Source organism: Lactuca sativa, chromosome 4 (assembly GCF_002870075.4).
Source record: "Lactuca sativa cultivar Salinas chromosome 4, Lsat_Salinas_v11, whole genome shotgun sequence".
Lineage (NCBI taxonomy): Eukaryota > Viridiplantae > Streptophyta > Magnoliopsida > Asterales > Asteraceae > Lactuca > Lactuca sativa.
In genome coordinates, this window is record NC_056626.2 from 369,031,438 (window position 1) to 369,047,102 (window position 15,665).

A 15,665-nucleotide genomic window follows, 5' to 3' on the forward strand; every position below is an offset into this window, starting at 1 on the left:
AAAAGAGAATCCCTTTGATGTGGTCACACCCAAGGAACAAATAAACAACATTGGTTTCCTCCGAAATAGCCATCAACACAAATCCTAATCGATTAGGGCTGCTGTGTGAATTACACGACACATCAAGCAAGCCCTCACGACGCTTCAAAGAGGCGGGTCGAGATTTTAGAGAAGGGGAGAGGATAGTCAAATTTCTTAGTTTTTTCTCACTTGGGATCAACTCTTGAATCTAGTTATTAAGCCCGCTGTTTTTATGGAAATATTCAAACTCATAAGAGATAATACTTGGCCACTAAGACGTTACCTTAAGTTTGGTAATTTCTTACTTTCAGATTCTTACACTTAAGCCTTATTAGATCTATAAGTTTCATTAAATTAATTAAATTCTGAATTAATTAATAAATTAGATTCTTGTAATTCTTACCTTGTCAATCATGGGTTTTGATACAAAATATAAGAAAGTTTTTCATTAAGAACCGCAACAGAAGCTTTAAAAACAATAAATATTATTTTCGAGATATTTAAAAAGGAAAACCACCAATGATCTTTTTAAAGAGGTTACAACAATACTAAAACAAACCATATTGTGTTTTAGAATGACAACCTTTGGAGCCTTCGAACCCACTTGGTTTTGTGGTGTTGATGAAGAAAGAAAGATCAAAGAGGATGATCTTTTCTACAAGTATCCACCATCAATAGTAAGGTACTTTGTAATGTCGGTAACTTCTTGTATTCTTGAGTATCTTAAGCATTTAACATAAGTAAGCACTAAATGAGATAACTCAAGGAGCCTTTAATCACCAAAACTAACTTCAAAAGAGAGCAAGGTGAGAAACAAGCGTAGGCTATGATTTTGAAGAGATTTCTAAGCAAGGAAGAATTGTTTTTTCATGCAAAACACTCCTTTAAATACTCCCATGAAAAGTAAGGTCTACATATTATTTAAATATAAAGTATTGGCTACTAAAGCAAGCATGGTAAACAAGTGAATGGAGGTTAACAAGAAACCTCCCATGCCTCTAAATTTTTGGCCATGAGGGAATAAAAAGACAAAAATTGTCTCCAAGTTTCTTCAATGATAAGACACTAACTAGTAAGTTAAGTCATTGTTAGCCAAAGTGTCCAAGACTTTGTGCATGACTTAATGTACCATAAAATATGGTATAATAACTAGTTTGTTGTTTCTTTTATTATTATTTTCATAAAAAAATTATTCTCTAATTAAATACAAGAATTGAATTTATTTATTAATAATCAAATACTTAATAACTATTCAACAAGTACCAACTTGATTAAGGTGTGGCCCTATAGGATCATATGTCATTAACAATATTACTCAATAATGATTCTTGAGCATATATATACATATATATATATATATATATATATATATATATATATATATATATATATATATATATATATATATATATATATATATATATATCCAACAATCTCTCACTTGCACAAGATGAATTATAAGCTGACACGGACAATAACTGGCGTCTAGCAATAGGCTACTACCCTAACAACACAAGAAGGGTGCCATCTCATCAACAACCAATTCCAAGAGCTCAAAAGCTACAATTGTCACAAAATGTGTGGTATCAGTTATTCCTTTGTCTCAGACATCATGTTTAACATGAGATATGGATCGTGATCAGTCTAATTTAGTGCTCAACTTTTATTAAGGCCTTATATGTCTAACTCTCAACAAATAAAAGGAACAAATCCCACCTTTACTACATACACCTATCATATAGTTCATGGTATACCCTACGATGGCCCTTATAACCGCCTTTTATGAAACAACGTTAAACCATGCCAAAGCACAACAATTCCTACACTCAAGTCCCAAATATGTGTCTCAGACCAAAGAATACAAAGATACAACCTTTTATCAAACATCCCTTATAACTATGATCCAAAAAGTGATTTTGATGTGGTTCAGGTCTAATATGTGTTCTCTAATCAAGTACCTACGAAGTTGGTAGCAACTCTTGCTATTTCATCTCTATGATAATCAATGAATCCATTCATATTAGTCTTACCTCATAGATGCTCCCACAAGTATGAACGACTATGGACATTTAGAATAACCAAGTTATTCAAGGATTAAACATGCTAATATAGTTAACAACAATTATTTAACGAAACTCTATATCTAATATATCAACTCATTGCGATATATGTTGCTTGTACTGTTCCAATATGAAAATACTAAATTTCAATCAAATACAGCCACTTAGGTCAACAAGATCCTATAACACCAATGTGACTTTCATGCTTTAGCTAATGAAGGAACTTTTTTAACTATATTCAACAAACTTGATTTGTATAAACTTTGCTAATACAAACATTTTTAGTTATATATATATATATATATATATATATATATATATATATATATATATATATATATATATATATATATATATATAACTCATATATAGAGAAAACTATTGAGGATGTATTAGATGCTTAAATATGACTTAGATTCCAATACTTGTGTAATGGGATTAGTCATGATCATAATTAACTAAATATTTAAGTATCTTCATATGCGGTTCCCCAAAAAACAATGTACTCTAACTCTAATGTGTAACTGTATTTAAAATCTACATGGAACTACTATCTATGTAACTTTCTCTTGATTCGTAATGAGGACATGACCAATTGTGATTGAGAATCATCTCAATCTATTTGGAAGTTTAGCATATGTGTAACAACTTAAACACAACTTTATTTGAAATACTCCGTAGATAAGGAATATTTCTCTTGTTCTCGCAAGTACTTTAGAATGTTCCTATAAATCACACCATGACTTATTCTCAGATTATACTAGTATTTATTCGACATGTTTTAAGCATACGAAATATCTGGACTTCATGCATAATCATCACACACACACACACACACATATATATATATATATATATATATATATATATATATATATATATATATATATATATGATTAATCAAATTGTTGTCTAGTTCAAATATTTGTACTAGGATTTTGAGGGATGCCCATAATCATGTCATGTGGTATTGACAATTAATGTAATTTTACTTAATCTCTTAAGTTGCCATGATCATTCTATATAGATCTTTATTCAAAGAATTGGTATGTTGACTACATATAAGACTAGGAATGTTATTATGTTCCCACTGACTTTATCTAAAACATAAAAGTCATCTTGATTTATAATTAAATTACGCTACGTAATTATCTTATAAGAAAGAAGATTCTTACTATGAGATGTAGGCTTAAATCTGGAAAAAAAAATTATTCATGTATGTTTTCTCCTTTGAAAAATCACTTATTATTTATATTTGTGATATATCGAGGAAGATTAATCAAGCACATACTTGACAATCATACATGAATGCATCTTTATGTGTTTTATTAGTTTTTGATCAATTATTGAACATATTCAACAATAGTTGAAAAACTTGCATGTGTTCCTTGTCTCGGTTGATTTTTGTCTATATTAATTTTGGTAGTCATTGGGGGTTCTCCCAATGTTTTCTAAATGTCATATATGGTATTTTAAAAGGTTTAGTATATGTGAACCTAAATAGAGTAATTAAGGTTAGTTAAGTATGGTATTTTACATAAATAAATATTTATAGGTGTTTTTGAACCCTTCATATACTTTCAAAAGCTTTTTGTATGTTAGTATACACTTAAGGTATTCATGGATCCTCCATATACCTTGAGGAGCTTATTGAAAGTTAGTATACACTTTGAGGTGAGTTTATTACCCAATAATACATGTCTTACATTATACTTTTTCGCACTAAATCTTTTTTTACATGGAATACTACATGCATACTCTATAAGAATATTATACATAATATGTGTGCATTCATGAAATTGAATTCATAAAAGGGTTTATAAATAGGGACAATACTATTGTTGTGAAATCAATGTTTTGTTCATAAAGCACGAGCATTCAATTAGAATGGGTTGATGGCTTGTGTGACCAATTATGAATGAGGTGCTTATAGTCCATATATGTAGAATGTTCTATATTTTAGCTTGAAATTAATTATTTCCAATGTGTATGATGCATGAGGTAATTTGTACATGAGATGATCCGGGGTTGCATTTAGAATCATAAGCATTGCATCCTATAAGTTTTTTTTATATAATATTGATGATTTGATGATATTTTCAAATGATTTCATTTGAATGTTTCTTTCCCCAAATGATGATTATATATTATTCTTTTGATAATTTTGAAAATAAATTAGGGTTTACATTGCCTAAGTAATATGCCAGTTCCTTATACTTCCAGTGAGGGCTCTATCTAAAAACCAAAGATGTATTTAGATGTTGTATATTTAGAAAATGATGTATTTAATCATTAAAATATATGTAAGGTTGTTTACTTTACCTTGCCTCTTGGTCATTTTTTACACATTGTATTCCTAAGCACTTAAAACAATTGTAAATGTTAAGGACTTGACCGTTTGGGACCATTATCTGTAAATTTTCATAAATGATTATCATTTTATTAAATTATACTTTAAGACTTGTTTTAGATAATTATTTTAAATTGACCTTACGAGGGGTGCCTACACGACATTCCATTAAATTCTAATTTTCTTGCAAATGCAACTTCTCTCCTTCAGCTTCAACATTATCATGTACTTTATCATTATCCTTTAGCATTCTCATACACTATTCTTTAGAATCAATGAAAAGGTTAAATTCATTCATGTCCATTTATACTTTGTGAATTTTGTTCTCCATATTTAAACAACTTGACTATCATTATAATCAGTACCTACTGAATGATCATCATCCGCATATTCTAGTTCAGCATGTTAGGGAACATTCTCATGAACTTTAGTTTCATAACCATAAAATGAGTCAAACTTCATGTCATCTCATTCCCTACAATCATTTTGATTGTCAATATAACCAACATTCTATATAAGTGTGTTATGATCCTATACCATTATATTTGATTCTTTAAAACCTTCATTTTTGGTAACATTCACCTCATTTAATATCATCGAGTATTAAGATTAAGTCTGATCATTCACTTGTTCCATCCAATCCAAAGAAAGTTTCCTACTTTGATCGACTTCAACCATTAGGTTTTGAACATATTCTACAGGTGTCCAATTTGAGAGTTCTTTGATTTGATAATTACATAAATTTTAGATGTCTTAAGATGGTTTGCGATCTGTTAGTCAAGACACCAAAAAAAAACAAGTATCAACAAATAAAAAGGGCATAAAAAGAACAAACAAAAATACACACATAGTGTATATTTATTCAACATCAAATTTTGTTTTTTGGGTGAACATTCAACATGCTCAATATCATTTCATTATAGTTTGGACTTTGGGAATATAGGTGATTTATTCCTAGAATAGAGCAAGAAGGAAGATGAAGAAGAAGACAAGGGGTTAATCACAATTATAATTATCATGGAAAATGGCAGTAATACCAAGAAGACTTACAAGCATAGAGGGCACATGAAGAGAGAAACATATAGGAGAAAAAATATCGCTGCTGAAGGACATATACAACTTTAAACGACATTGATATTTTCATATTTATACACATTTTTAGGCAATATTTTAATACTTTTTTATTAATATTTTGGTTATTTGCAAAGATAAGTGGTACTTATAAGATTGAATTGTATTTTGCAGCCAAAAGGAGCAATCTTGAAGAATAAGGACCAAAAGCGACAACAAGTGAAACTTTGGAGGATCGAAGAATTAAAAGAAGAAAATCCCAACGAAAAGCCCAATCCACATTGTGGACTTCACTTACATGACGTGAAGTGGGTGTTTCTAGAAGATGAGTACACCAGAAGTCAGAGTCCTTACCCGATAAGGATTCACCCTAATTCACCATGTGAAGTCTTACTACACAACGTGGAGTGCAAAAATCACAAAAACTATATATATATATATATATATATATATATATATATATATATATATATATATATATATATATATATATCCTTATTACATACGATTTTAGGGAGATTCTGGAGATTTGCAGGTTTTGAAAGACAATTTTTGAAGTCAAATAAGCTAGAAGAGTAAAGTTTTAGCACCCAAGGAAGAAGAAGGAGTTGAAGATCATAACTTCCACTTTTAATTTGGTATAGTTGACTATGTTTTTAATCATTGAATTTGTGTGTTTGAATTCATCCATGAGTAGCTGAATCTAGTTGCTTCTATTTAGCTAGATGAAACTTCAACTCATGGATTAGATTATTAGATATGTATTTTACTAGTTGGTTAAATGCTTGTGTTTGATTGTTAATACCTAGCATGCTAATATTTGATACTTAAATTGCTTGAAATCAAGTTTCTGTGTAGCTTAGTGAATATTAAATTGCATGAACTTGACACCTAGTAATTTAGTGACCATTAGATTACTAGAGCTAGGATCGAACCAATCTTAGATAAGTAATTAAAGTTATTAAATTTGGTTGTGTTGGAGAACATATATTGTGACTATAATTGTGTTTGTTTAATCAATCTTACATAGCTAAATTCAATATTCATATTTGATTTTGTGTTAAATTATGTATGACCATGCATAATTCTACATGAATTAGTTGAGCATTAGTAAATTTGGACTTAAATTACTAATAATATAAATATTGGTAACCAACGTGAATTATCCATAATTAGTAGCTAACCATTAAGGAGAAGTGGATTCAAACTAAACATGAGTGTTTTACTAATTGATTGAATTTGATAATTAGGTAGTGAAGTTTGTCTGAACTCGTAAAATCAGATAAAAACCAATTTAACTTTTGCTTGTTTTTAAATTAATTTTTTGTAGGTAAATTACTTAACTAAAACCATTCCATGTGATCGATATCCGACTGTTTATGCTATACTATTTGCAAAAAGGTACACTCCTTTAGTCGAATAGCTAGTTAGATAGTACGTAAAATTAGGTGTAGTAATAATTTGACATCAAGTTTTTGGCGTCGTTGTTGGGGAACGGCTATTTAGCTTAAAATTTATTTAATTTAAGTAAATAGATCATTTTTGTGGTATAAAACCAGCAAAAAGTTAAATTTTGAGTATTAGTTTTTTTTACTGAAGTCACGGAATGGGCCTTAAGTTTACGATGTGAATTCGGGTATTTCACGTTTATTTTCGTTTTTCATTTCTGTTTAGATTTTCTGTGACAACACGGCGTGGTATCCATTGTCACATCATGGTGAGCAGTCAGTTGGCACTTTTAAGTAGTTTTTGTTCGTTTTTACGTTTTTATTTTTATTTTTGTTGTAGTAGTTGATGACCCATGGATCCAACACACCTTTGATACCACTGCTTGAAGATCCAAAGTCAGCCCTTCACAAAAAGACAGATAAAAACGTAGGAGAAACCAACCCACCAAAGAAGTCACCTTTCAAAGACCTTAAATCAGTTTTCGGAAAGAAGAAAGGGAAGAACATGGGTGAATCAAGCAATTCCTCAAAGAATGAAAGCAAGTTAGAAAGCTTTGAGCAGAATCTTAATCCACAAGAATTCGATTACGAGACCGAACCGGAATTCGAATTAGAATGAAGTGAACCCGAAGACGAGCCGAAAAACGAGATGGCAAATGTTGTGGATATGTCATGGAAGCATATATGAAGAGAATCAGAGAGGACACCAGTCCCGGTCTAGTGCAACCTGCAATTCCAGCTGCAGCAACATTCAAGCTGAAGAGAAACATTCTGCCCACACTTAAGGAAGTTCCATTTTCCGGGAAAGATCATGAGGATTCTTACAAACACCTTGATGAAGTCAATGACATTGTTGATTACTGCAACATCCCAAATGTTCCACGCACTATAGTTTAACTTAGAATGTTACCTGTCACTTTCATAGGGACTACTAAAGATTGGTTGAAGGCACTTCCACCCAGTGCAATTACAACTTGGTCACAAATGCATGAGAAAATTTTAGAACACTTTTTCCCACCTTCCAAAGGTTGCTAAAATCAAGAAAGTTATAGCAAATTTCGAGCACCGGGTGAGTCACTTTACGAAGCATGGGAATGCTACAAAGGATTGATAAGAAATTGTCCCCAAAATGATTTGAATGAGCAACAAGAAGTATCAATCTTTTATGATGGGGTTAATGTCATGACAAAGAAACTCCTTGATTCTCAAGGACTGCTAACCAAGAAAAATCCAGCAGAAATCAAGGAATTAATTGAAGAGTTTTAAAAGCATTCGCTTAAGTATCACAATCCTAGACATGATGGAGCGAAGGGAATTGAGGCTGGCACTTCTGAAGATATGGTTGTTGTTCTAGATATGCTAAACACTATGGACCGAAGGATAACAAAGATGGACCAATCCATACATGCTATTCGAGTTGGTTGTGAAAGATGAAATGGTCCTCATTTAACCAAATATTGCCACTTGGATGAGAACGGGAATAAGATTGTTCAAGTTTGTTACTCAAGTGGAGACAATATGATGAAGATTGGAGGAAACCAAAGAAAGAGTGGTTGCCATATGATGAATATAAGAAGAAAAATATAGGTAGACTGGCCGAGGCTACTACCAAAAAGAGATATCACCACCTGAAAAGAAAGTTGATCTTGAGTCCATGTTAACCAGATTCATGGAGGCTTCGGAGAAAATACATGATGAGACCGATGCAGTGATAAGAGACCATCAAAATATCATGAGGGGCCAGCAAGCTTTGCTATGAAATCATCAAGCATCGATCCAAAACATCGAAGCTCAACTTGGACAATTAAACACTTTGGTTAATGAAAATCTCTCTCCAAAAATTCCTGGCAAAAAGCCTCAACCGCAAGTAATGGTGATTGAAATTGAAGAAGATACCATCTCTGAGTTCTTAGAAGCTCTAGAAGTCGGGCCACATCAGCCCGTACCAAAGCCAAAGAAGTCAAAAATCGAGGAAAATATGATTGTTGAAATACCGAGACCACGACATGGAGATTCAATCTCCACGACGTGGAGACAGTCTGATCAGAAAATTTTTGATGATACTCGAGTTTTTCGTCCTCCGATTCCATTTCCGTCTTGAGCTAGAATTCATCCAGTAGAGCAGGAGCATTTGAAATTTATGAAGCAAGTAAAGGGCATTCCAATAAATACTCCTTTTATCAATTCATTGGCCCAAGTTCCTGAATATGCTAAGTTTTTGCAAGACTTACTCGATACCCGCCAACAATTAGAGAAGAATTCCAAGGTAATCCTTAGTGAGCAGAGTTCTAAAGTGATATTCGGAGAATTACCAAAGAAAATGGGAGATCCTGGACTCCTCACTCTTCCGTGTGAATTTGGAAATAACATGAAGACATATGCTTTAGCCAATTCAGAGGCAAGCATAAATTTAATGCCTTACTCGTTCTATCAAAAGCTAAATCTTCCGGATTTAAAGGCTACTAGAATGATGATTCACATGGCTAATCATTCAGTAACTCATCCTCGAGGCATAGTGGAGGATATATTGGTCAAATTTGGGAAATTTGTTTTTCCAATTGTTTTTTTTATTTTGGATATGAAAGAATATACCAATGTCCAAATAATTATTGGTCGCCTTTTACTCAATACTGATAGAGCCTTGGTTGACATTCATGAATCTAAACTTACTTTGAGAGTTAGAGATGAAGAAGTTACCTTTGGAATGGAAGGTGGTTTTCAAAATGATTGTGCTCAAGGTGAAGTTTTCAACATAGATGAAGGAATTGAACTTGAGGAGTTGGAAAAGCTAAAGGAAGAAGAAATTCAGTCAATTCAACAAGTCAAACATACGAAGCCAAGAGCATCCATTCAGACAGTTTTTGAAATATTTGCTTACAAAACTCTAACATCTTAGGTGAGTAAGGAGAGTGAAGAAGACTTAGTATTGAGTGATGAGGAAGAGGTTACTTCATAAAAAAATGACTAACTTTGGACAAGAAGGTGGTACCTATGGAGCTAAAGAATGAAGAAAAGGCGGGAAGTAAACTTGTGGTAAATAAGGGATTGAAAAGAAATCTTGAAGAGGGTGAAGCTAAGGGTAAAAAGGAAAATTCTAAAAAGCTTATCTTCGTCGAGTTCAAGCATACAAGAAATGATGGAAGGATTAAAATGTGCAATTGGTGATAGACACTATTGAAAATTCAATGTGAGGCGATACGGAGTCCGGTTTATGACTCCAACAAAAAGAAGCGCTTCTCGGGAAGCAACCCGACTTTGGTTTACAATTTTTTCTTTTCGCTTGCATTTTTAATTTTTGTATTTTTAATTGAGTGTTAGGATATTAAACTTATTAATCATCAAGTTACCTTAATTATTTTAGAAAATGGTAAAGATCAAGTGTAGGGTTCATAAGTATTGAGTGGTAAATAAATTGAAGTTTTGAGAACAAAAGTTTGGATTTTTGATGAAAGTAGCGACAACATGTCGTGAGTCCAAGGCCCACCTCGTGTTTCGTTTCATCTGACCGACGGTTAGCCCAGCTAGAAAATTCACGACGTGAATTAGAAATCCATGACGTGGACTTTAAAAAGTCACGGGGAAGGGCTATTTTAGTTTTTAATTTAATTGCTTTAGGTTAATTGATCCCTTTTGTGGGGTAAAAACCACAAAAAATTAATTTTCTGCAAAAATTAATTTTCTGATTTTACAGTTCTCTCGATGTGAGTTTACTAGTTTTTAGTTTTTATTTATTTTGTTTTTAGTTTGCTTTTTTATGTATTTTCTAAATCTCGATGTTTTTGACGCTTTTCTTGAGGAAGTGGAACATGAATTAGAGCGAGAAAATGATGGTTATGACTCGGACGAAGATTTGAAGAAGTTTGGAAGATGGTTAGACTACGTCTTGGCAGACGAACCAGAACAAGCCGAGATACATGAGCTAGAGATAAAAGATGAGAAATTTCATCCAGAAAGAATTTTGGAGGAGCTAGAAAGTTTGCTAGCAGAATTCTTGGACGAAGAACAAAAACTACCAAAAATTCAAGAACAACGTCATGATATAATCATTACCACAGCGCAAGCTCCTGATAGTTCGGTTTGTGTTTCAGCACATGGGGTGACAATTCCATCTTTGAAGAAGGTTCTGAAGAACGATCATTTTCTAACAAGCGACCAACCGGTCCTCACAATTTTTTATTTTCAGGGACTAAATAGATGCTCGCTTGCTTGGCCAAAAATAAAAACGAGAAGTCAAATTTTACAAGTTGGTCTAAAAAGAGTGTTTAATAAAACGGATGAATTAGTAACGAGCGGATTGACAATTTATAAAGTTGAGAGTCCAGCTCAAGACTCGCACAAAAAGAAGCACTTATCGGGAGGCAGCCCGATGTTTGAAGAATTTATATCCTTTTATTTTTATTTTAGTTTTTATTTTTTATTTTGTTTGTTATTTTTTTTTGTGTGTTTTAGTTTTTTTTTTGTGTTTAAAAACTTATAACCGAATTGTCTGATGGTTGTTTTTCTATTTTCCACCATAAGTTTGGTTTGTTGCAATTTTTTGTAGAATATCTTGAAAGAAGAGAAAAATGAGAGAATAGCGATAAGAGCGTACGAGAAGAGTCGTGTGATTTTGAGATACAAGTCAAAACCCATAATCTTTAATAAGTGTGGGGTCAATATTGTGAGAGGAAATAGATTCCAGAAAGGGAGGGTCCAGAAACATAAGAGTTATTAAAAAGAGTCTTATTTCATTAAGAAGTTCACTTGAATAGAAGAGAACCACAATCTGTGAAGACCTAGTCCTCATGACGTGAGCCATTATACCTCACGATGTGAGCTCGATGCCATCAAGATTCGGAAATCGATTTACTTCGACACCACATCGTGCCCATTTTAACCACATCGAGAGTAGTAAAAAAATGACATTTTTATTCTACTTGTAACACCCCGACTCCCAGGTACAAGTTTTAAGCATATTATGACATATTTATCGACCTACTCGACAAGTTGGTTGACCCCAACTCGTCATGTAGAGGTGGGTTAACCCGCGTGGATTATTAGATCTACTCGACGAGTCGGAGGACCCAAACTCGACGAGTAGGAGCTGGGAGATGACACCCTGATTTTTAGGGTTCGCACCCTATTTAAAGGACCTTAAGTCCCTCCAGTCCTTTACCACCCCCTTGATGGTTGAGAAAAACCCTAATTGATATTACCTTGTTCTTGAGTGTTTGTGAGGTTTAAAGACTAATTTTGGTGCATTTTGTCAAGGAGGTGCGAAGTGTAAGAAGCTTGGGGTAGAGAGGAGCTTGTGGATCTGACTCTACTTCATCTTAGCATCATTTTGAAGGTATCAAGTCGATACCTTGGCTTATCCTTAGCTAAATCGCTTCATGTTTGGGTTTAGGGCTATCTTTAGCACATTTTGGAGTCATTTCGAGTTTAGGGGCAAGATCTGAAGTTGTAACTTCAGATCTAAACTCCCGTTGGTCCCTATAGCTATAAAGTAATGATATTTGGCAAGCTAAGGTCTTTCCTTTAGGGTTAAACTTTCCCTTTCATTTGGATTTGACATTTAGGACCATGCATGCACGTAATGTTTGCAACTTTACGTGGAAACCATGCCCTAGTAGGTTAGATCTGCATTTTGGGACTTTAGGTCAGTAAGACGACTTGACGAGTCAGTTAGGGTTTTCCCGACATTAGACACGCATGGACTCGATGAGTTGTCAGGAAAATCGGTGAGTCAATTAGGGTTTTCAGGATTTCTCGAGTTCTGGAAGGACTCGACGAGTCAGTAAGCTGCACTCGACGAGTTGGGGCAACATGCACTGTTGACCTTGACTTTGACCAAGGGTTGACCAATTGGACTTCTGGGGGTATTTTAGTAAATTGGAAATTTAGGGAGGTGACATTATGGTGAATATAGGTGGTGGAGTTCGTGGCTGTGATTTGAGAGTTTGAGCTTATCACTCGGTATTTATGAGGTGAGTTCTATTCACTATACTAAGGGGTCTAAGGCACCAAGGCCGGCCCATTGGATTTGATATCCTAGTAGTTGTTAATATGTCGGGTATAAGTTAGTATTGCATGCTAGATGTTATAACAGTCTGAGAATGGTTATGCATGCTACTTGTCATAATAATTGGTAGATCCATAGTTAGTATTATATGTCGACATGTTATGTGGGTAGGTTTGAGGTTGCACTGCTCTGTGTGGGGACCAACAAACCCTAGAGTATGCCAGATATGAGCTAAGGGTCAGGGAGAGCATGCCAAAATCATACAGAGGACTCTTAAGCATTCCAGATGTAAGCTGAGGGCCAGGAGAGCATACGAGACTCACACTGAGGGCAGGTCATTTCGTTACAGTCTAAGGACTAAAGGAGCAAGCCAGATATGATTTATGGGCATGTAGGGTAAGCCAGACTCATACTATGGGCTCAGGGGTAATCCAGACCGTAGAACTGTGGACCCGTTACATGCTGTTATTATGTGTGCTAGTTGTTATGTATCGGTATTTTGGGGGGAACTCACTAAGCTTTGGGCTTACAGTTTCAGTTTTTGTTTCAGGTACATCAGATGACCGCAGGAAGGCAAAGGCATGATCATATAACTCCTCATATTTTATGATTTTGTTTTCTAGGATACTCTGACGCTATACTATCTTGAAAACAAGTTTTGTAATAATTATTAGTTTTGAAATGTTTTAAAAAGTTTAAATTTGGCTCAATGTTTATGGATGTTACAAGTTGGTATTAGAGCCTTGGTTTGAGTGAATTGGATGAACACTCGAGTGAATCCAGTATCAATCTAAGGAAAATATTTTCAAAGTGATTTTAAATGGTTTTCAAAATAAGAAAAAGAGGATGCAGAGTGTACGATTAGCCGCAGCCAATAAGTAGACCCCAAAGTACCATGCAGTTCTTTGATTATGTGATCTGTTAGAACAGCATGCTAGTACTAGGCTAGGGATCTTCAGGAATTCCATGATAGAATTGCCTGATTGTATGATGCCTGATAGCCAAGGGTTTTCCTTATATGAAATTGACATCATTACTCTAGTTGCTTAGTGTATGCATCACGGTCGTACATAATTAAGATCTTATAGCCTGAGAATGTTTGGTTTGGCCTTATTTTCTGTTCTTGTTTGATGAAGGGCTTATGGTATGGTCAGGTAATCGAAAGTCTATAGGGTCCAGTGTTATGTATTACTAGCATAAACTAGTGCTGCAGGGTTGTGATGATACTCGAGACAAATATGGGTAGGTGTGGAAGGCAGTATGGGCCTGTACTACTGAAAGCATAGGACCCATAAGCATAGCAAGGAAGTTACAACCCCTAGGGTTTACTTGGGAGTTGGTTCCCTATTATTTGTGTGGATTATCTGATATCTTCCTGCTGTATTTTCAGAATGGTGGTTACTGTTGGAATAGTGTCTAAGCCCGTAACTATATTTGGTATGTACTTGACCCGGTTGTGTATGGTCCTTTTGGGTTGCCTTCTCCAAAGCAACTTGACAAGGTAATTTAAAGAGAAAGACAGAATATTATGGTTTATTAATATATTATAAGAATAATATATTAAAAAAGAAATCATATTTATTTAATTAGTATTAGTCATAAATTAATTAGGGATTAATTTGGTGACTAAAAGAGACTAATTAAATAAAGGGGTATAAACTGTCAAATGCATGATAGTTAAGTTTTGGGCTGGAGAACCTAATGGACTAAGGCGGGGTGAAATTATGATGGGGATCCATCATATTTTCGTCCAAGGACCCTAATCTAGAAGGTTCTATGGGCTACTTGGTGATTAAGCTGTCCATTAGGGTTTAGGCTGAAACCCTAGCAGCTAGCAGTATAAATAAGACCCCTATGGTATTGAAATCGGCTACCACTTGATTCTAAGAGAACCCTAGGCCGATTTCTAGCATCTCTCACCCTTGATGAGTTAAAAACTAACTTGAAGATCGATTAGATCTATAAAACAGGTAAAGAAATAAACGAGTAAACAGCAAGAACACAATAATGGATCAAAGATGTCGAATGATTAATAAACAATCCTCAGAAGAGCTCGATAAAGAACTTCTACTGTAGAGGATTTAGGGTTTACAAGAACGATGAAGAAAGTAATCTGTGATCTATCGTAATGCTATCAATCGTTCTAAATCGTTAACCTAATATGCATGCAAGCACATTATTATATACTAAACCCTATCAGCTCACGGTTGGACAGGCCCAAACCAGAGTACAAAACTTGGACTATTAACCGAGCCCAATGACGCAACACAAAATAAATCTGCTACCCAACAATCTCCCCCTTTGCGTCAAATTGGAGCGAGATCACTTTGTCTTCTTACTTGGGCCAGCAGCGGGAGCCTTCTTCTTTACAGTCTCAAACAGACGTGAGATAAGGGCGAGTATTGTCTGTCTGAATCGGATGTACCACTGAATCATGTCGTCAAAGTATTTGATATCATCCGCTGTATTTTCTTTGCACCTGTGGATGATCCCCAACACATTCTCAAGACAAGCAGTGGTATAAAGATATTTATCCGCTAAGGCAAAGAGACATTTCTGTCCTTCACCCCTAGTGAACATGACCGAGTTTCGCCTTGGGTCAATCTTTCCCATCTTCATCTGGTTTAGATCACTGGCCGAGCCAATAGGAGAGATATTTGGTTTCTTCTTGAAGACAGATGCAATCTCCTGATCCATCAGGGCTACCTCCATGA

At 34.4% G+C, this 15,665-nt stretch overlaps 1 protein-coding gene and 1 non-coding gene across 2 annotated transcripts; one reads left to right on the top strand and one right to left on the bottom strand.

Annotated features, from left to right (window-relative positions):
- Positions 1-7,983: 7,983 nt before the first annotated feature.
- On the bottom strand, positions 7,984-8,086 carry LOC111891524 (small nucleolar RNA R71). The gene has a single exon (XR_002850228.1). It is a non-coding gene; the product is annotated as a small nucleolar RNA R71 (small nucleolar RNA).
- Positions 8,087-9,090: 1,004 nt separating this feature from the next.
- LOC111891494 (uncharacterized) lies at positions 9,091-9,846 on the top strand. Its single transcript, XM_023887554.1, has one exon. It carries the CDS (start codon positions 9,091-9,093, stop codon positions 9,844-9,846), a length of 756 nt encoding a protein of 251 aa, XP_023743322.1.
- Positions 9,847-15,665: the final 5,819 nt, after the last annotated feature.